Raw genomic sequence first — 18,101 nt, 5'->3', positions numbered from 1 at the left:
CTGACAAACAGTAGCAGAATCAACAGCAATTGCACCAGTCCCAAGTCAATAGGTAGATTGTGGGAAGTGGGAGAGAGGCCCTTATCTTCATTTCCCCCACCACCACATGCCCACTCAACATGCCCTGCTCTCCCATCTACCCTTCCTGGAAATACCACAGCCATGCTTCAGCCACTTGCAAAACAATCCCTTAGTCTCTTCCTCCATCAACCTCTTCTTCCTGTGCCAGAGCAGATCCTGAAATTGGCTGCAGGAGGACAAGGAGTCTACACGAGAGGTGATGATGAATATACCCCATAACGTGGAACATTGGAGACCTGAGTCCATCCCCACCTGCTCCCTCACAACACTAGCAAGGTACCTGCCCTGAGAGATGTTGCCCTGATTTTCTCCTTCTCATTGGGCCCTGCTCCCCACTGTGGCACCACCAATTCTCCTCTCCTTCCCTGCCTGGGCGGGGGAGCAGAAGCAGAGCTTGTGCAGTAGCACGGAGCCCAACAGCCCCAGGCAGGGCAGACCCATCCCCACAGACTCCACACGGATGCACCAGCCTTGGGACAAATCACTCGCTGCTCCCTGCCCACACCAGCCCCTCCCACCCAGACTCCAACTGCCACCTTGCCCCGCCCCCCCCATGCGCCAACTGCCACCGACCTCCAGCCTCCTTCCCAGCCAGTGCCCAGAGTCCCATCCCCTCCTATGCCTCGCCATGCCCCCTGCCCTTAGTTCCACTCATACTGCAGTGAGCCCTGGCCCATCTCTGTCCAATGTGGCTGTACTTGTTGGGGTCCATTCCCTGGAGGCCGCTGTGCAGGAGAAGCAAGTGACCATGTAGATCACATGAGCTGGTAAGTCCAAGTCAGAGGGGTTTCCCTCTAGTTCCTGCCTCCATGTGAGTCTGTGCAGTGGTTTTGTGCCCCTAAGTACCAGGCCAGGGTAGCAACTGGTGCTACAGAGCAGGGTCTGCCCTGGAGCATGTTGCCAGGAAGGGAGTCCTCACTTAAACCTGTAGGAGCCAGGCTTAGCTGTTAAGTTGGATTAATGGTTGGTCACACACACACACACACACACACACGCACACACACACACACTTTCTGTGCCCCTTTCTCCACACCACCATGGGTGTGTCTAGATTACATGGCTCTGTCACCAGAGTCATGTAGATTAGTTTACTAGACATACCCAAATGAAGCTGCGATTTAAATAAAACAGCTTCATTTAAATTAAAATGGCTGCCGCGTTGTGCCGATCAGCTGTTTGTCGGCTCAGCGCTGTAGTCTGGATGCTCTGCGGTCAACATCAAAGGCATTTGTTGACCTCCCCGGTATGCCTCGTGGGATGAGGTTTTAATTTAAATGAAGCCGCGATTATTTAAATCGCAGCTTCATTTGGGTATGTCTAGTAAACTAATCTACATGGCTCTGGCGACAGAGCCATGTAGTCTAGACATACCCCAAGAGTCTCCCATTTTTCTATCCCTCTCATCTCCCAGTTTGAATTCCTTGTCCCCATACTGAGTCTGAAGCATGGCAATGGAATTACTTATATCTCTTTGCTCCCTGTTCTTCCTCTGCAGGGCTGCTTGCAATCACTGGGACCACTTGCAGCCTAGTTGGCCTAATTCTGCCTCAGTTTCCCCTTTGTTCCACCAACCACCATTTAGTCCCTTTGTTTCTACCAATCACCATTTAGTCCCATGTCTTGCAATTCTTCAGTAGGGCTACAACCCTCGAGCTGGATTGATAATAGTCTTTTCCCACATAGTAAAAAGCCTCGTCAGTCAGGCGACTGATAACAGTACAGGACGCTCAACAGCCTCCAGTTTCTTGAGATCAAATCCCAGTAATTCTTTACATTTTACTAATCTCTTTGCTGGGGATGGTAGGGCCAGCCACATGGGTGGCTTCTCTTCAGCCTGTTGCTTGAAGGATCCTGTTATCAGGGGTACCTCAGCCTTTCCAACAGCTGCCGCTCCCAATTGGAAGGACATTTTATCTTCCCAGCCATTGCAGGGCTACGAACCAGCAGTAGCAATAGACAAAGTATCTCACTGCACCTATAACCACGATTGCACATATGTACAGTGAGTGATATTTCTTCTCTGAGCTTCTGTCAACAATAATTCTACTGAAGGTATGCACACCCTACACATGTGAGGCTGGAAACATTTAGCTCGCAGTGTCTGTGAGGACTGTGAATGCTCCCTGCATGCTCCCAACCTGGCATGCAGAAAGGTTAGACTGTCTCCACTCGCTGTTCAGTTCCTTCTCAACGCCCATTCTTAAAAGTATCTGAGACAGCATTAGAAGAGAGTTTTTTTTAAATTTGTTAGTGTTGCTATTTTTAGTAGCTATTATAAATTGTATTCATGCTTAGTGCCACAAAGAAAATGACAAGGCTATTTTCCCATCGGGGTACTGACTTTGGCTGCTGAGTCTCAGTTTCTAGGCTTAGAAACAATCTGCTGTTCTGAAACCTGTTTCTACCAGTGCTCCAGCTATCACTGTTTCAGTTCCAGGAGCTGATAGGGCTTCTGGCTCCACGGACATGTGTACATATGGAGAAGATCGACCCTCCAGAGATTGATCTTCTAGTGTTCAATTTAGCGGGTCTGGTGTAGAACCCCTCAAATCAAATGCTGAGAGCAGCCCCCTCCAGCGTTCTGTATTCCTCATTCTGTGAGGAATAGGGGAAGCTGATAGGAGCATGTGCTCCTCTCAACCTCCTGCAGTGTAGATGCTGCCACAGCTCTGCTTAATGTAACCCTTAATGGTATACCTTAAGCTGACCTTCCTGGTCCAGTGTAGACTTAGGCTAAGAAACCTCATGCTTCTCAAACATGTGGATCTTTGCATTCTGTAACTCTTGGAAGCTTCAGAGGGTAGCCAAGTTAGTTTGCGTGTTTTGTTAGTCTATAAAGTGCTACCAGACCATTTGTTGTATAATTCTTTGGTAAGTCAGTGACCATTATTTTGAGATGACGATATTGTTATTATCAAGCCTGGTACCAAATCCATTGTTACCTATTTCTACTCTAGTGCAATCTACCTTTACTACTTCTGTGGACATAATAATTACTCCATGACTGGGTTCTCCTCTCTTGGCTATTTCTCCCATTTCTATTGACTTCAAGTCCACTCCAGAGTAATGATAGTGATTGTGAAAATCTCTGCATACTCAGCACTTATGGTGTTGGTGTCTTTTTTTCAGACACTGGAGTATTTCCTTGTTCTATTGTATCACCTCAGAAGTCTGCATTATCAATAGGGTTGTTCTTAGGTGCATCTTCATCCGTGAACAACAGTCAAAGCACTTCTCCTAGATTTTTCACTTCATTCTTCTGGTCTGATTTCTGAAAGGAATTTAAAAAGGAGTCTACCTTGCCACAGATACCAAACATCTCAGAGGTCTGAAGCACTTTGATTTCCATCTTTGTAGGATCATATGCCTTTCTCCTACGGGAGTTGATCTTGGCTTACAAGTCAGGTAAATACAGGTCAAGAAACAGTCCTTCTACAGAGCCATTCATGGGATCAGCCAAGAGGTAGAGCATGAATCACACTCTGAGTAGGAATATCGTGGAGAAGAAAGATCGACCCACTCCCTTGACTTATCATCTTTATCAACACATAAAGTATAAACTATATATGCTCCTTCTACAGTCATAAGGATATGGCATACCCCGTGAGATTGTCTCTGTGCCTCAGTGGATGACAGCTGAAAATATCACATTCAGGACAAACTGATGAGAAACAGGGCAGACCCGTCCAAACTGGTGATATTTCTGCTATACCAAGACCAGTAAGACATGTAAAGTTCTGTCTCACCACACTGGTTAACAAGAAGTAAAAAATGAAGTCTCCTTAAGCATGTGTTTAGAATTTTACTGTCCCAAACAAAGCCCGATATTCATAACATACAGTGATGATGCATGGCTTAAAAACAATCATATTTAGTAAATCACAACTTATCCATTAACACCTTACATGACAGCATTTCTATAAGATCAGTTGCTGTTGTCTAACAGTGGCACTATCCGTGACATTCACGGTCATATTCTCAAGTTACAGTGGGGGAGGTCTAGGTTGGCTATTAGAAAAAACTATTTCACTGGGTGTATGGGGAAGGACTGGAATGGGTTACCTAGGGAGATGATGGAATCTCCATTCCTAAAGGTTTTTAAGTCTTGGCTTGACAATGCCCTGGCTGGGGTGATTTAGTTGGGATTGGTCCTGCTTTGGGCAGCTGGCTGGACTCGATGACCTCCTGTGGTCTCTTCCAGCCCTAGGATTCTATGATTGTATGATTCTATGATATTTCAATCATATAGCATCACAGAAGTCATTCAAGAAAGGTCTCAACTTACATACCATTTTTGTCTGGATTCACACAGTGAATTGGCCATGCCAACCAATGAGAGTATCCTCAGACGCAATAGAGATTTGTGGATGACCCCTCAGTTGATTTTGGCAACATCAAAAGAGCATGTGGGAAATACCAAACTGTGTGTAAGGGGTTGAGATATTTCTCTTTAAGCCTAACCCTTCGGTCTTTAGTTGTAGCAGTTGCTCATGGGAAATATATGCAGCTTGATCGTTCTTGGTCAACACCTGGGATAAGCACCCTCTGTTCCAAATATGGACTTTCTAGGGAAAATGGTATACTCTTTGTTAGCCTTCTGTTGCAGATAACAAACTATCAGGCTTTGTTGGGCTACATACAGCTTTCTCTAGTGGGACAGACTCTTATATGTGGAGAATAGCTTAGATGATATATTAAAGATGAGTTGAAGGCTGTGTTCTCAGAAGGCCAGTTGATGGCAAAGAATGCATTGCTGGCAATATTGAATGCTACTTATACTGCAGACAGGACATTGGCTGTAGCAGTATGTATGTATAGATACTGTAGCTGCAATAACCTAGAATTCCAAAAGAAGTCCACAGCATGGTCTGCAGTCACTCCTTGGATAGAAAGGGAGTCCACTAAGGTCAACAAATAAATCCAGAGAAGAGAAAGACTTGGGGGTGTGACAGACTGGGCTGGGTCTGGGCAGAGCTGAGGGCATCCGCTCAGGGGGAATTGCTCAAACTCGGGACTCCTTATAGCTCCAGACTGGAGACCTTCCTAAACAGGCCACAAACCAGTCACACCGAGCGCTTCAGCTGCCAATCTGGCCAGCCAGAAGCCTCACAAGCAAAACCCCTCTGACACTCCAGCTCTTCCTGTGCCCCAATCAGCCCCGGGCCTAGCACACAGGTGAGGGATTATAGAACCCAACCTCACCTACCCCAAACAGGTTCTTCTGGTCCCAAGAAACCAGCCACAGGTCGCAATCAATTTACACTCTGGATCTTACCCACAAGATCACGCTGAGCCAATCCTTTAGAATCTAAAATCTAAAGGTTTATTAATAAAATAAAGAAAAGCATGAGAGTAAGGTTGCTAGGGAGAATACATTACATGCATCAACTCACCAAGTTCTCAATGCAGGCTCTTAGCGGAGATGTTACCACTGCTATCTTAAAGTTTCTGGTGTACGTTCTATGTCAGGACGGATCCACGGTTCTTCCCAGCTCATTGTTCCCTTAAAGGCTGCATCTGGGATCAGGAGCTGAACTCAAGACAAGATGGAGGGTGCCACATGGCATATTCCAAGCTGTAGCAGGTCACATGGTCAGTGGCCTATCCTAGTGTCCCAAGCCAGCAATCATTATTCCAGCTGGTCTGCAGGCATCCAGATTCATTCCCCAGGTGTGTCTTTGGCATTTAGAGATCTATTGTCCCTGGAGCCTCGCTCATCAGCATAGCCATTGAACAAACATTCCTGGCACATTGCTCTGCCTCAGACAGAGAATTTTCCAGCATCAACACAGAGTACATATTTATAACTCCACATAGAGATATTATACAAGTACATGAATAGCATATACAGAATCAGTAGAACACAAGCTTTCATGTGACACCTCACATGGCCCCCTTTGCAGATCTAAAGGTAGCCATCCTGCAGCAAAAAAACTTCAAGACCAGACTTCAAAGAGAAACTGCTGAGCTACAGTTCATCTTCAAGTTTGACACAATCAACTCAGGATTAAACAAAGACTGTGAATGGCTTGCTAACTACAAAAAGCAGCTTCTCCTCTCTTGCAATTCACACCTCCAGATCAGCTACTAGAAGTGGGCCTCATCCTCCCTTATTGGATCCACCTCGTCATCTCTAGCTTGATTCTGGTCTGCATATTTATTCCTGCCTCTGGAAATTTCTACTACATGCATCTGACGAAGTGGGTCTTTGCCCACGAAAGCTTATGCTCAAACACTTCGGTTAGTCTATAAGGTGCCACAGGACTCCTCGACCCTTTTGCAGATTCAGACTAACACGGCTACCCCTCTGATACTATGTTTAGTAGGTCTGGTTACTCTGCAAGTGAAGACTGCAGAGTGATTGGTCTGGATGGCCAAGTCATGAAGAGGGACTAGCTCAAGTCACAGAAAGAAAGAAGGGCCACAGTGTGAGCAAATGATGGAACGGAGCACCAGATGGGACAAGAACTAACTCCCTGACTTCACCACAAGGAGGAGTTCCTGTGCTGAATAGGATTCCCTCCCATGCAGAAACAGTATGATAAAATAAGAGAGTTGATAGAATGTCCTGTTGCATACAGATGAAGTCACATTATTCCCAACATTCTGTATTTCAAGTTCTTCACATTCTTTAGCCCTAATTAAGTATGCAGTATAATGTAATTTGCAGATGATGCATTAGAAACTATCCTCTGACATGTAAGAATCTCTTAAATGGAAATAATAAAACAATGTTCAATTCAAGCTAGTGTAATGCAGAGAGGAAAGGATAAAGAATCATGTTTTAATTTACTTTTATATGGTGGATTTACTGGACATTTTAGTGCTGGAAATGCTTCCATCACTAAGTAAATTGTTAGTCAACATGTAGCTCTTATCATCAGCAGAAGATGCAATTACTGTTATGCATATTATCAATTGATATTTCAATCTGAGCAAATGTTTTATAATTATTTAAGAGCAACCTTTTAGCCTTTTTCCATTTTGCCATGGATAAAAAACCCACCATTAGGTTTTAAAATATTTTAATGGTAAGCAGAGTTTACAATTACATTGCATGTTATGGGAAAAACCTAGCCTAGTTCCATCACAATTACACCTTTAATAGCTATAGTTGGTTCAGAGGTAATTGTAGAAAAGAAGGAAAAGAACAAGCTCATTTCATGTCCCAGGTTGGAGTGCAAGGGCTAGCATTTAGAAAAAGAAAAACCTCTTTTCACTTGTAAATAGAACAAATTTATACCAGAATCACTGAGGGTATGTCTACACTACAAAGTTAATTCGAACTAACGGATGTTAGTTCGAATTAACTTTGATAGGCGCTACACTAGCGCTCCGCTAGTTCGAACTTAATTCAAACTAGCGGAGCGCTTAGTTCGAACTAGGTAAACCTCATTCCACGAGGACTAAGCCTAGTTCGAACTTACTAGTTCGAATTAAGGGCTGTGTAGCCCCTTAATTCGAATTAGTGGGAGGCTAGCCCTCCCCAGCTTTCCCTGGTGGCCACTCTGGCCAACACCAGGGAAACTCTATTGCCCCGGACCCTCAAAGGGGCACGGGCTGGCTACAGTGCCCGTGCCAGGTGCATGCCTGCCAGCACCCAGCCAGCAGACCCTGCACCTGGCACGGCTCGAGCCAGCCACCCGATGCCCCTCAGCCCTCTCCCTCTTCCCGGGACCAGGCTGGCGGCTCCCGGGAGCTTGCCCAGGACCGCAAGAGGCGGGCACCCGCCTGGTCCAGTGCAGACATCATGGACCTAGTCCACGACCTCCGCACTAGGCACAGGAAAGCGGCAGTCTAGGGCAGGAGAGCTGCCAGCCTGGCCACCCAGGAGCAGGTGTGCATGAAAATCAAGGTGGTCCACTGAGCCCCCCGACCCTGAGCCCTGAGCTTAGAATGGCCGTACTGGGTGAGACCAAAGGTCCATCTAGCCCAGTAACCTGTCTGCCGACAGCGGTCAACCCCAGGGACCCTGGAGGGGATGGACCGAAGACAGTGACCAAGCCATTTGTCTCGTGCCATCCCTCTCCAGCCTTCCACAAACTTCGGGCAGGGACACCACTCTTACCCCCTGGCTAATACCACTCCATGGACCCAACATCCATGAATTGATCTCACTTCTGTTTAAACTCTGTTCTAGTTCTTGCCTTCACAGCCTCCTGCAGCAAGGAGTTCCACAGGTTGACTATTTGCTTTGTGAAGAAGAACTTTCTGTTAGTAGTTTGAAGCCTGCTACCCATTCCTTTCCTTTGGTGTCCTCTAGTCCTTCTATTATGGGAACTAATGAAGAACTTTTCTTTATGCACCCTCTCTACCCTACTCATGCTTTTATAGACCTCTATCATATCCCCCCTCCATCTCCTCTTCTCTAAGCTGAAAAGTCCCAGTCTCTTTAACGTCTCTTCATATGGGACCTGTTCCAAACCCCTCATCATTGTAGTTGCCCTCCCCTCCCTCACCCTCTCTCTTCCCCTCTCCCACCTCTTTTCCCAGTCTCCCCCAGTTTTGTTCAATAAAGACAGATTCTATTTTTGACCACACGTGTCCTTTATTTTGTACATCAGGAAGGGGGGCTAGGGAGGGGTAACTGGAAGGAGGTGAGGGAGGAATGGGGTACGAGCCCCCGATGGGGAGGACTGGGCTGGCTCTGCGGGCTTCTGGGGGTGGAAGCTCTCCTGCAGCCCCCCAATTGCCCTCTCTCCCCAGATGGCAGCCTGCGGCAAGTGCAGCCGGTCTGATGGCCGAGTGCTGTGATGTGCCCAGTGTGGGCACTCAGGGCACTCCAAGCCAGGACTGCTTTGCAAGCGGGGCACCCCTGAGAACTGTCTGTCCAGGGTGGGGGTCGGGTCCCTTTAAGCCCAGCCCTCGGCTAGCCTGAGGCAGCAGCTCCACACTCTAAGTCCTACTCTGATGCCCTGCTGGCACTGCTTCCGGCCATCCTTAAGCCCGGTTCAGGGTCCACTCAATGTGGACATGCTAGTTCGAATTAGCAAAACGCTAATTCGAACTAGTTTTTTAGTCTGGATGCGTTAGTTCGAATTAGCTTAGTTCGAATTAACTAATTCGAACTAAGTTAGTTCGAAGTAGTGCTGTAGTGTAGACATACCCTGAGAGATAATTAGCCCAGTGCACCATGACACTATTTTATGATGTCAGTGCTCACAATACACATTTGATGGCACTAGAACACACTTTGATTGTAGCCCCCAGTACAGATCTGACTATAGGTTGAACCTCCCTGGTCCAGCACCCTCAAAACAGGAGGGGTCCTAAACAAGGGAATTTGCTGGACCAGGGGAGGTCAGACATCCAGGATCTCTTGGGCTCCCTTCCTGGCTGCTGCCTCCAGAGATCCTGGAGTCCTGACCTCATTGAGCTCACCTGCCAGGCTCTGCTGCCCGCAGGGGCTCTACTCCCTGCCCCCTGCCCCCTGCCTTGTGCGGCAGCTGCTACTCCCGGAATTCCCAGGCCCTGTGTGCATGGCAGTGGCAGCAGCTGCTCCTGGGGTTCCCTGGCCCCACGTGCGTGGCAGCAGTAGCCGCTCCCAGAGTTTCCCGGTCCAAAATGTCCTGGGCAATAGAGGTTCAACCTGTACATTCTGATCTCTATGTACAGGAAAACCAAACTGCAAATTTACAAACAAAATACTTTTTGTTCCTTTCAGCATAGAGAGGAAAGTTAGTATGATCAAAATACTTCATATTAAAAAGATACAAATCACACCAATGGAAAGGAACCTATGCAAGACAAAAGCATTTTAACCCTGCTAACCCATTTTTAGTGGCTGATATGGTATATAGGGTCTGTGTGAAACTTCTGTGTTGGAGCTAATTTTCCCCATCATATTACAATTTTGTAGAAAGAGGAAAATGATCTTTTTCTTTAGGAAATGATCTTCAGGAAAATGACCTTTTTTACTGCACATTTTACTTCCTTGTTTCGTAAAGTGTAAATGAGTGGATTTAACAAAGGAGTTAAAATAGCAAAAACAACATTGCTCATTATATGGATATCAATAGGCAAGTCTGCTCTATAGGATACATATGCCACAGCAATGGATGAGTAGTAAGTGCAAACCACAATCAAATGGGAAGTGCAAGTAGAAAAAGCCTTACTGCGACCTATGTTAGAGTTGATCTTTAATATGGAGATAATGATGTGAATATATGACAGGGTGACAAGCACAAGTGGTATGAGTGACACACTCATAGCAATGGAAAACCCCAAGAAAGTCTGAAAAGCAGCACTGAAGTCTGAACATGCTGCTTGCACAACTGCCAGATGATCACAAAAGCAATGGTAAACTGTGGTTGTTTCAGCAAATCTTAACTGAGCGGTCTGGAAGATGACAGGTATTGGTATTAACAATGCAGTTACCCAGGCACATGCTGCCAGTAGCAGGTTTACTTTCTTTGTCATTTTAACCGTGTAGTGCAGAGGATTACAAATTGCTTCATAACGATCGTAAGACATAACTACAAGAAGAAATGATTCAGTCACTGTTAGACCATGAAAACAATACATCTGCAGAAAGCAGATGTGAAAAGAAATAGTTTTGGCATTGACCAGAAACATTGCCAACATTTTGGGAATGGTAGTAGTTGTAAACAGTATATCTAACACAGAGAGATTAGTTAGGAAAAAGTACATGGGTTTGTGAAGTGTTTGATCGATCACAACTACTGCTATAATAATGGTATTACCAATTAATATTAACAGGTAAAATAGTAAAAATACAAGGAAAAGAGGGGTCTGGAAATCTTGAAGTGCAGGAAATCCAGTGAGATAAAAGTCTTTACCAGAAGTATTGCTGTTGCAGTTGTTCATGGTCTAATGGTTGAAAACATCTAGAATGAAAAACACAGTCAGGAAACAATCTTAATGATCACAAGAAAGATTGTAGGGTCATGAGTGATGTGTGTTTTGCTGAAAAGGTTTGTATTGGATATGTTATCATAGACAAATCCCCCTCCTATAATTTCAGTTAACTTTGAATGCCTTCCATCCAAAGTGATGTATATGTGAAGCCACTGAGGAGAGAATGGGATGGTTGAAGTGCTATGTTGCTGAAAATGAGCAACACATCTGTATCATTAGATTGAAACAATGTAATTACTCAACTGTACATCTGGCTAAATGTGCTAGCTTAGGCTCCCTTTATTCAAATGTGGAGACTCAGATAATGATGGTGAATAGAGTTAAAGGAAGTGATGGAGATGTCTGAGAGACCTTGTCAAAGGTTTTCAGAACATCCAAGTGCAGAATATATTCAGGGCCACCCTTTTGAGCAGGCATCATTTGTCTACATATTTCTTGATCCCCTTAAGGAATTCTTATTGATTGGTGAGGCATGATTTACCTCTGCAAAAGCCATGCTAACTCTTCTTCCCCAACAAATTGAGTTCGTCTAAGGGTGCATCTGCACAGCAGGGCTGCACTCGAAATAAGCTATGCAAATTGAGCTACATCAATTGCATAGCTTATTTTGAAATAGCTTATTTTGAAATTGGGAGCATCTATTCAGCACTTATTTCGAAATCGAGCACTCTTCCTCTGACTTCCCTTACTCCTCATACAATGAGGGTTACAGGAATCGGCATAAGAAGCCCTCCACCTTGACAATATTTTAACATTATTTTGAAATAACTGCCTGCTGTGTAGATGCAGACTAATGTTATTTTGAAATAATGAACATTATTTTGAAATAATGTTCCTGTGTAGATGTACCCTAGGGCTATGTCTACACCCGCGGCTTCTTGCGCAAGTACGGCCATTCTTGTGCAAGAATCTTCAGAGCGTCCACACTGCCCGCCCGCTCTTGCACAAGTAAATTTACAGTATGGTGTAGTAAGAGAGGGCTCCTTGCGCAAGAGCTATGCTCTTTTTTAACAGGTGTAAGTCTTCTTGCACAGGGGCTCTTGCGCAAGAGGGCAGTGTGGACACTCGGCAGGGATTTCTTTCACAAGAAAGCCCTATGGCTAAAATGGCCATCAGAGATTTCTTGCGCAAGAAGCCACCAGCGTAGACATAGTCTAAGTGTCTGATAATTCTGTTCCCGACTATAGTTTCAACCAATTTGTCTCAAACTGAAGTTAAGCTTACTGTTTAAGTTATTACATTTCTTCCAAATCCTCCACTATTCACAACTTAATATTGGGCAGTTCATCAGATTTTCACTTAAAAAGAATGACCCTGGTGTGGGTGTCTACCTCACTTTTTATGCAGTGAAGACTGATGAAAAGAATTCATTTAGCTTCTCTGCAGTCCTTTTCTTTCTTGAGTGCTTGGTTAGCACCTTGATTGGCCAGTGGTGCACTCATTATTTGGCAGGTTTCTTACTCCTGATGCTCTTAAAAATGTTTTTATGTTAATTTTTGTTTCTTTGGCTAGTTGCTATTCAGATTCTTTGTTGTTATTGTTGTTGTTGTTCTGCATAATTATACTTTTACGCTTGATTTGCCAGACTTTGTGGTGCTTTCTATTTTCCTCAGTAGGCTATAACTTCTAATGTTCAAGGAATGACTTTTTGCATCTAACCACTTCTTTTACTTTGTGATTTAGCCATAGTGGCACTTTTTTGGGCCTCTTATTATGTTTTTTAATGTGGGGTATGCATTTAAGTTGAGCCTCTATTACAGCGGTGAGGAACCTTTTTTCGGTTAGGAACCACTGACCCACAGAAGCACCAGTTGGGGACCACATAAAAGTGAAAAGCAAAAAGCAAAAAATAAAAAACAAAACAAAACTCACTGGCCTGGCACTCAACATGCAAAAAACCCTCAAAAACAGACAAACAAAACTCCTCGCAATCCCCCCGGCCCTCCTCCACAAATCACTGACCTGGCACCCAACAAGATTGGGGTGTTCCCTCTACAGCAGGATGAGCCACGTTCATGCTCCAGCCCAGCCGGGGCATCACGGCTCTGAGACTTGCCATGGGGCTGGTGTGGGAGCATTGGTTCAAACCCCAACCAAACCCCAAGCCTTGCTGCAAGCCAGATCCAAGTAAGCCAACGACTAGATCTGTCCCGTTGGCCATAGGTTCTCTACCCCTGATTTTTAGTATGAAGAAACTAGATCTCTGCATCCTGTCCTGGAGTGACACGTACCAATAGTTATTACTGGAATATTTGAAATACCCCATTATTATTGAGTATTTTATTTTTATAGCCTCTCTAATCTACCACTGCATATCACAGTCACCATCATCAGCTTAGTTAGGTATAGTAGTATATTTCTAGTGCTCTATTCTTATTATTCAAGCATTCAATTTCCATTGAGATTTTGTAGTTGTCGTGGAGTAGGTCCTTTTGACCACGGCCTCGCGTGTATTGCCCATACTGCCATACTAAGGCCCCTCACAAGAAAAACAGAGGCCACTGAGACAGATCCAGAGACAGAACTTAAAGTCCCTTGGGTGCTCAGCACAGTTCTCAGCAAACAGAACTTAACTTGGCAAGCACCCGGGCCAGGGGCCTTCAAGTGTTCAGCAAACGGAACTTAACTTGGCAAGCACCCGGGCCAGGAAGATAAGAGTAGGGAAATGAGCTGTCACGTACACTAAATTAACGAGCACTAAAAACAGGACAAGATAGGAATAGGGAATGAGCTGTCATATACACCAGTTAACAAGCAGCAGGAAAAGGGAAAGAAAAAACATAGCTAGTTCTCATGTGTGTCAATCATGTCTGCATCAGGCACTGACCACAAGCTCCTAAGGCAGACGTCATGTCAAAAGGAAAGAACCCTAATACGGTACGGGCTATCAAAATTATAGTATAAACCCCCCTTGCCCTAAGCTCGGGGAGGTTCCATTTCAAGGTAGAAGGCACGTATTGTCCAGCCTAGCTGAGAAGCTGATCACCCTAGACATCCTCCCACCCACCGAATCAAGAAAAGGGGTGTACGAATCCTGAGCATGCTATACATTGTTTTTTGTCTGTGCATCGTAATCATTACTAGGTTTGTAAGTATTGCTTACTATATTGTATTAACCATTTCATATTTAGAAGTTGTCAAGTATAAGTAGACTAATGACTAACTCCACCAGCTGTTCAAAGATAACCGCAGTAGGATTGGCTGTAGGAGGGGTTTTTATTATTGCTGTATTGGTTTTATTTGTTATATTTTTTGTTTGCATTCTGCGTTGTTTAAGACGAATCAGAGACATCGATTTAATGTAATCAAACTGTAGGCAATAAGGTTGGGAACTGGTTAAGTGCATTTAAGTGCAGGCTTTCCTCCTTTGCAGCCTCAGTCCCTCGCCACATACGCCACCCTTAGGCAATCTTTCGAACCTCCTGGTTCGTCAATAGTATAGTTTGAGTCATTTAAGATTTTTACTCTGTTTGAATCTGTGCTTTCTTTTATATGTTGTGCCATTCTTACTCTTTCCACCAAGTATCTGTGATGCTCAATTCTGCTGTCTTTAGTACAGAAAGTAACTATTGGAAGTTTACTGTTATAATCACAAGCATTTGCCATATCTTTATCTTTTATTTTATCTTTTGCCTTTGCTATTAATTTTTTTAACTCTGTAAAGATATGAGGATATAATTTGAATGAGCAATTCTGTACTATAAAAATATTTTTTGTACTGTACTGGATGAAAACGTTCACCATTTAATAGTCTTAAAATTAGCATTGATGTGAAACTATCCTAAGAGATGGTGAATCAGATGGAAAAAATCACATCCTTTGGTGACTATTAACATAAATTAAATTAAAATGTTTTTTCTCTATGCAGGATAGTGTGAGACAAAATAAATAAAAATAATGCATTAATTTTAAATGCATGGATTTTTGCTATAATAAAATAAACTGTCACTCACTTGTGAATTCCAGAGATTACAAGGTCTTTTCTTTCACGGATGTTACTCTTAGCGATAGATAGACTTCTACAATAAAGTCCCTGGCAAATATGTTGATTGAGGGATTGCGTCTCTTTTGAACAAACTGTGTAGTCCCTTTCTCCGCCTTCCGTCCCCAAAGATGAAATTAACATTGTTTTCTTATCTACAATTAAGATAGTCACACACATGTAGTTATTATCATGATAAACAATCCCACCAGAGACTGGAACATCAAGTGCTCTGTGAGCTCATAATTTGTGTAAAGATTTGCACCGTAAACAAAGGAAAGCAAGGTGCACAGCCTGATACAGCTTCATCAGGATGTGTCATTGCAGCCAATGTTTTATTTGTGATTCCATCCTGCTCCTGTTGAAAATTGGAGTTTTGCCATTGGCTTCAATGGAAGATTGTTGAATCCAAGTGTGCAAGTCCACCTTTTTTTTCCCACATTACATAAAGCAATTTAAGACCACATTCATTAAAACTGCCAAAACATCCATGGAGTCAACTAATCATCCAGAAATGCTAATGTCCTTAGTTTCCTGGCAGTAATGAGGATCTGAGGGACAGTCAGCATGGTCGGGATATTTATTTTGTATCCTGGGTTATGCAGGTGGTCAGACTAGATGATCAATGGTTCCTGCTGGCCTTAGAATCAATAAATCTGTTACAGAAGTGACACAAACCTTGGCCTTTGAGGAACACTAAAATATGATTCTGCTCTGTTTCATGCCTGCTAGGGAAATGACTATAGCCCTGTTTTCCTCAATTCTCCAGAAGGGTATCAGGTAGAGAAGAGGTGGATCTTCAAGAAAACCATGAGCCTATTCACCCTGGTCAGGGCTAAAAGAGTTCAGCTATCCCAAACTCTTAGCTCCTACATTAGCATCTCCTTTTGGCTTTTTCCTGTCACATGATTTACTGCAGCAAGGATAAGTTCTTAAGGGCATACCTAAAAAATACAGGGATCCTTATACAAGGTGATTCTCACTGTAATGCATTCGTATAAACATTCCACATCTGCCTTGTGTTATAAGGCGAGGAGTAAATGCAAGATTGGGTACAAGAAGGCCTTGAATCTGGCACAACTCAGCTGCTCTGGCAGTCGGCCTTGCCTTTGGGTAGATGTTTCTTTGTTTAAATCCATTGACACTTCACATATAAATGGAGTTAGTCCAGATTTACATGGGAATATCTAGGATTAGAATCTGTCTCCAGATGAGTACATGAACAACACCTCCGCAGAACTAATCTCTGAGGGGGCCTCACTCCGTATGCCCTTCCAGCATGATCATGAACCACTCTTGGTGGGCTTTGTCATAGACTAGCCAAAGATGTTTGGTAGACAGTCTGGGAACCAGGCCAGAGTCATCATTGCAAATTGTTCTGGCATAACCCCAAACCACCCATAAGTGGAAGCTGTTAAGTGACAAGTAGAAGCGGCTAACTTCTTGCTGTCTTTTTGTAATACCCAGACAGACTTTTATGTGAAATATGCATTACCCATGTACAGTATAGAATCACGTTGTTACTGCCAGATCCAAATACAGAATTAACAGTTATTAAACACCATCCCCATATTTGTCAGACATGTACATAAAGATATAATAGAATTCCAAAGAAATAACACTTACATCCATGCCAGTAAATCTGCTCTTGGACCTATATTAACTCTCCTATAGCACGACATGTGAGAATAGTCTAATCCAGTGTTTCCCAATTTTATTTGGCCATGGAATCCTTTTCAGCTTAAAAGAATTTCAAGGAACCCCTAGGGTTGCAAGGATAAAATTTTTTTGAGAGAAAAAAAAAGGACTAACCAGACTTAGTCGAGCAAAAAAAAAACCCTTTCAAAATATACTCTGTCTCTTTAAGAGTGTGTGGGGGAGTGCCACATTCTCGTGGAACGGTTACTTTCACTTCACCAATTGGGAAACACTGGTCTAATCTGTCTACATTGTTATCTATGTCCTGCTCAGTGTCCTGTAGCATGTCTGTATAGGAGCCTGTGCTCTGACCTTCTGGCATATAAGAAGTTCTTTCCAACATTAAAAGTTTTCCTCATTTGTTGCTTCATAGCTTCTTGATGAAGATCCTGCCACCATTTTTAGATCAGTGGCACAGAGAGATGAGCCTGAAATTTAGCTCTCATTATGCTCCATTATATATGAGATAAAAACTAAATTCATACCTTGCATTTATAACATTTGTCAGAAATATGACTGGATTCTGTCACAGTAATTTTTTTCTTTTGGATAAAATATTGGCTTTGCTAATGAAAAAAATGTATTATTTATTATGGTAGCATGTGGGAACCTCAGTCAAGGATCACTGCCTTAGATGCTGTGCACGCTAGTAACAATGGTAGTCACTGCCCCAGAGACCTTTCAGTCTAGGTTCAGAATGGAACAGGTTGAGAAAATGGACAAATGTGGTGGGGATAGGAGGAGGAGGCATCATGAAATAACCAGAGTTTGCCAGGAAAATGGACATTTCAGCTAGCCAAACCACATCTGGATGGCAGCAATGTGTAGCGAAGTTGGGTTTTAATAGCTTTTAGGAAAGATAAATGGTCAGCTTTACAGTCAGGACCAAGGGTAAAACCTCAGATTGAGAGTAGCAGAGGAGTTTTCGATCAAGTTCCAGGCCAAGGTCAATACCAAACATCAGAGTCTCAGGATCCAGATGAGAAGGCAAGGTCCAAATCGAGCTGAGGTCAGAGCTAAGTGTTGAGGGGAAAAGAAGGGTCATGGCAGCTATGGGAGGTCCATGCTGCTACCTGGATACTTCCTGAACACCCATTGGTTTATATTGGGTGAGGAGCCAGTCAGGAGCCATGAGATTGATACTGTTAGACTCTTTGAGGTGGGACTTCCTGTGGTCTGTGTCCACAGTGGGTTGTGAGTAATACATCCCAAGCTGGTTGCAGCTTCCCCTGGGTGGCAGAGTGCAGCTGTTTGCTGTCTGGTAGTTTCACAGACTCATGCACTAGACCATCTGGGCTTTCCACTAAGTCTCCCCTCTAGAAGTGCCCTCCACTAGCTCAAGTTTGTCTGTATAGGCCATCTGGATTTTGGATGCTGGCTCCCAAGATTGCTGTTCTAGGCCATAGCCCTCCCTGTCTACATGGTACCAGAGGGAGCCACATTTGATTTTTCAGGTGGGAGT

General features: G+C 43.9%; 2 protein-coding genes across 3 annotated transcripts in view; one reads left to right on the top strand and one right to left on the bottom strand.

Annotated features, from left to right (window-relative positions):
- The first annotated feature begins 672 nt into the window (after window positions 1–672).
- SLCO2B1 (solute carrier organic anion transporter family member 2B1) overlaps window positions 673–18,101 on the top strand; it is a 170,334-nt gene continuing 152,905 nt past the window's right edge. The window contains exon 1 of one of the 2 annotated variants that reach the window (XM_025186940.2): window positions 673–848. The gene's annotated coding sequence lies outside the window, so the exon portion shown is untranslated. Of the gene's footprint in view, window positions 849–14,022; window positions 14,044–18,101 lie in introns of those variants that run through there. The other variant, XM_075919608.1, reaches the window with a different exon arrangement.
- On the bottom strand, window positions 8,927–16,226 carry OR2AT4 (olfactory receptor family 2 subfamily AT member 4). Its single transcript, XM_006127539.4, has 2 exons — window positions 14,913–16,226; window positions 8,927–10,928 (listed from the first exon to the last, which is right to left on the bottom strand). Exon 2 carries the CDS (start codon window positions 10,906–10,908, stop codon window positions 9,964–9,966), a length of 945 nt encoding a protein of 314 aa, XP_006127601.2. The 5' UTR covers window positions 10,909–10,928; window positions 14,913–16,226; the 3' UTR covers window positions 8,927–9,963.

The sequence above is a fragment of the Pelodiscus sinensis genome, chromosome 1 (genome assembly GCF_049634645.1).
Source record: "Pelodiscus sinensis isolate JC-2024 chromosome 1, ASM4963464v1, whole genome shotgun sequence".
Taxonomy (NCBI): Eukaryota; Metazoa; Chordata; order Testudines; family Trionychidae; genus Pelodiscus; species Pelodiscus sinensis.
The sequence above is the reverse complement of the archived record's forward strand: the minus strand, read 5'-3'. Positions and strand labels throughout refer to the sequence as shown.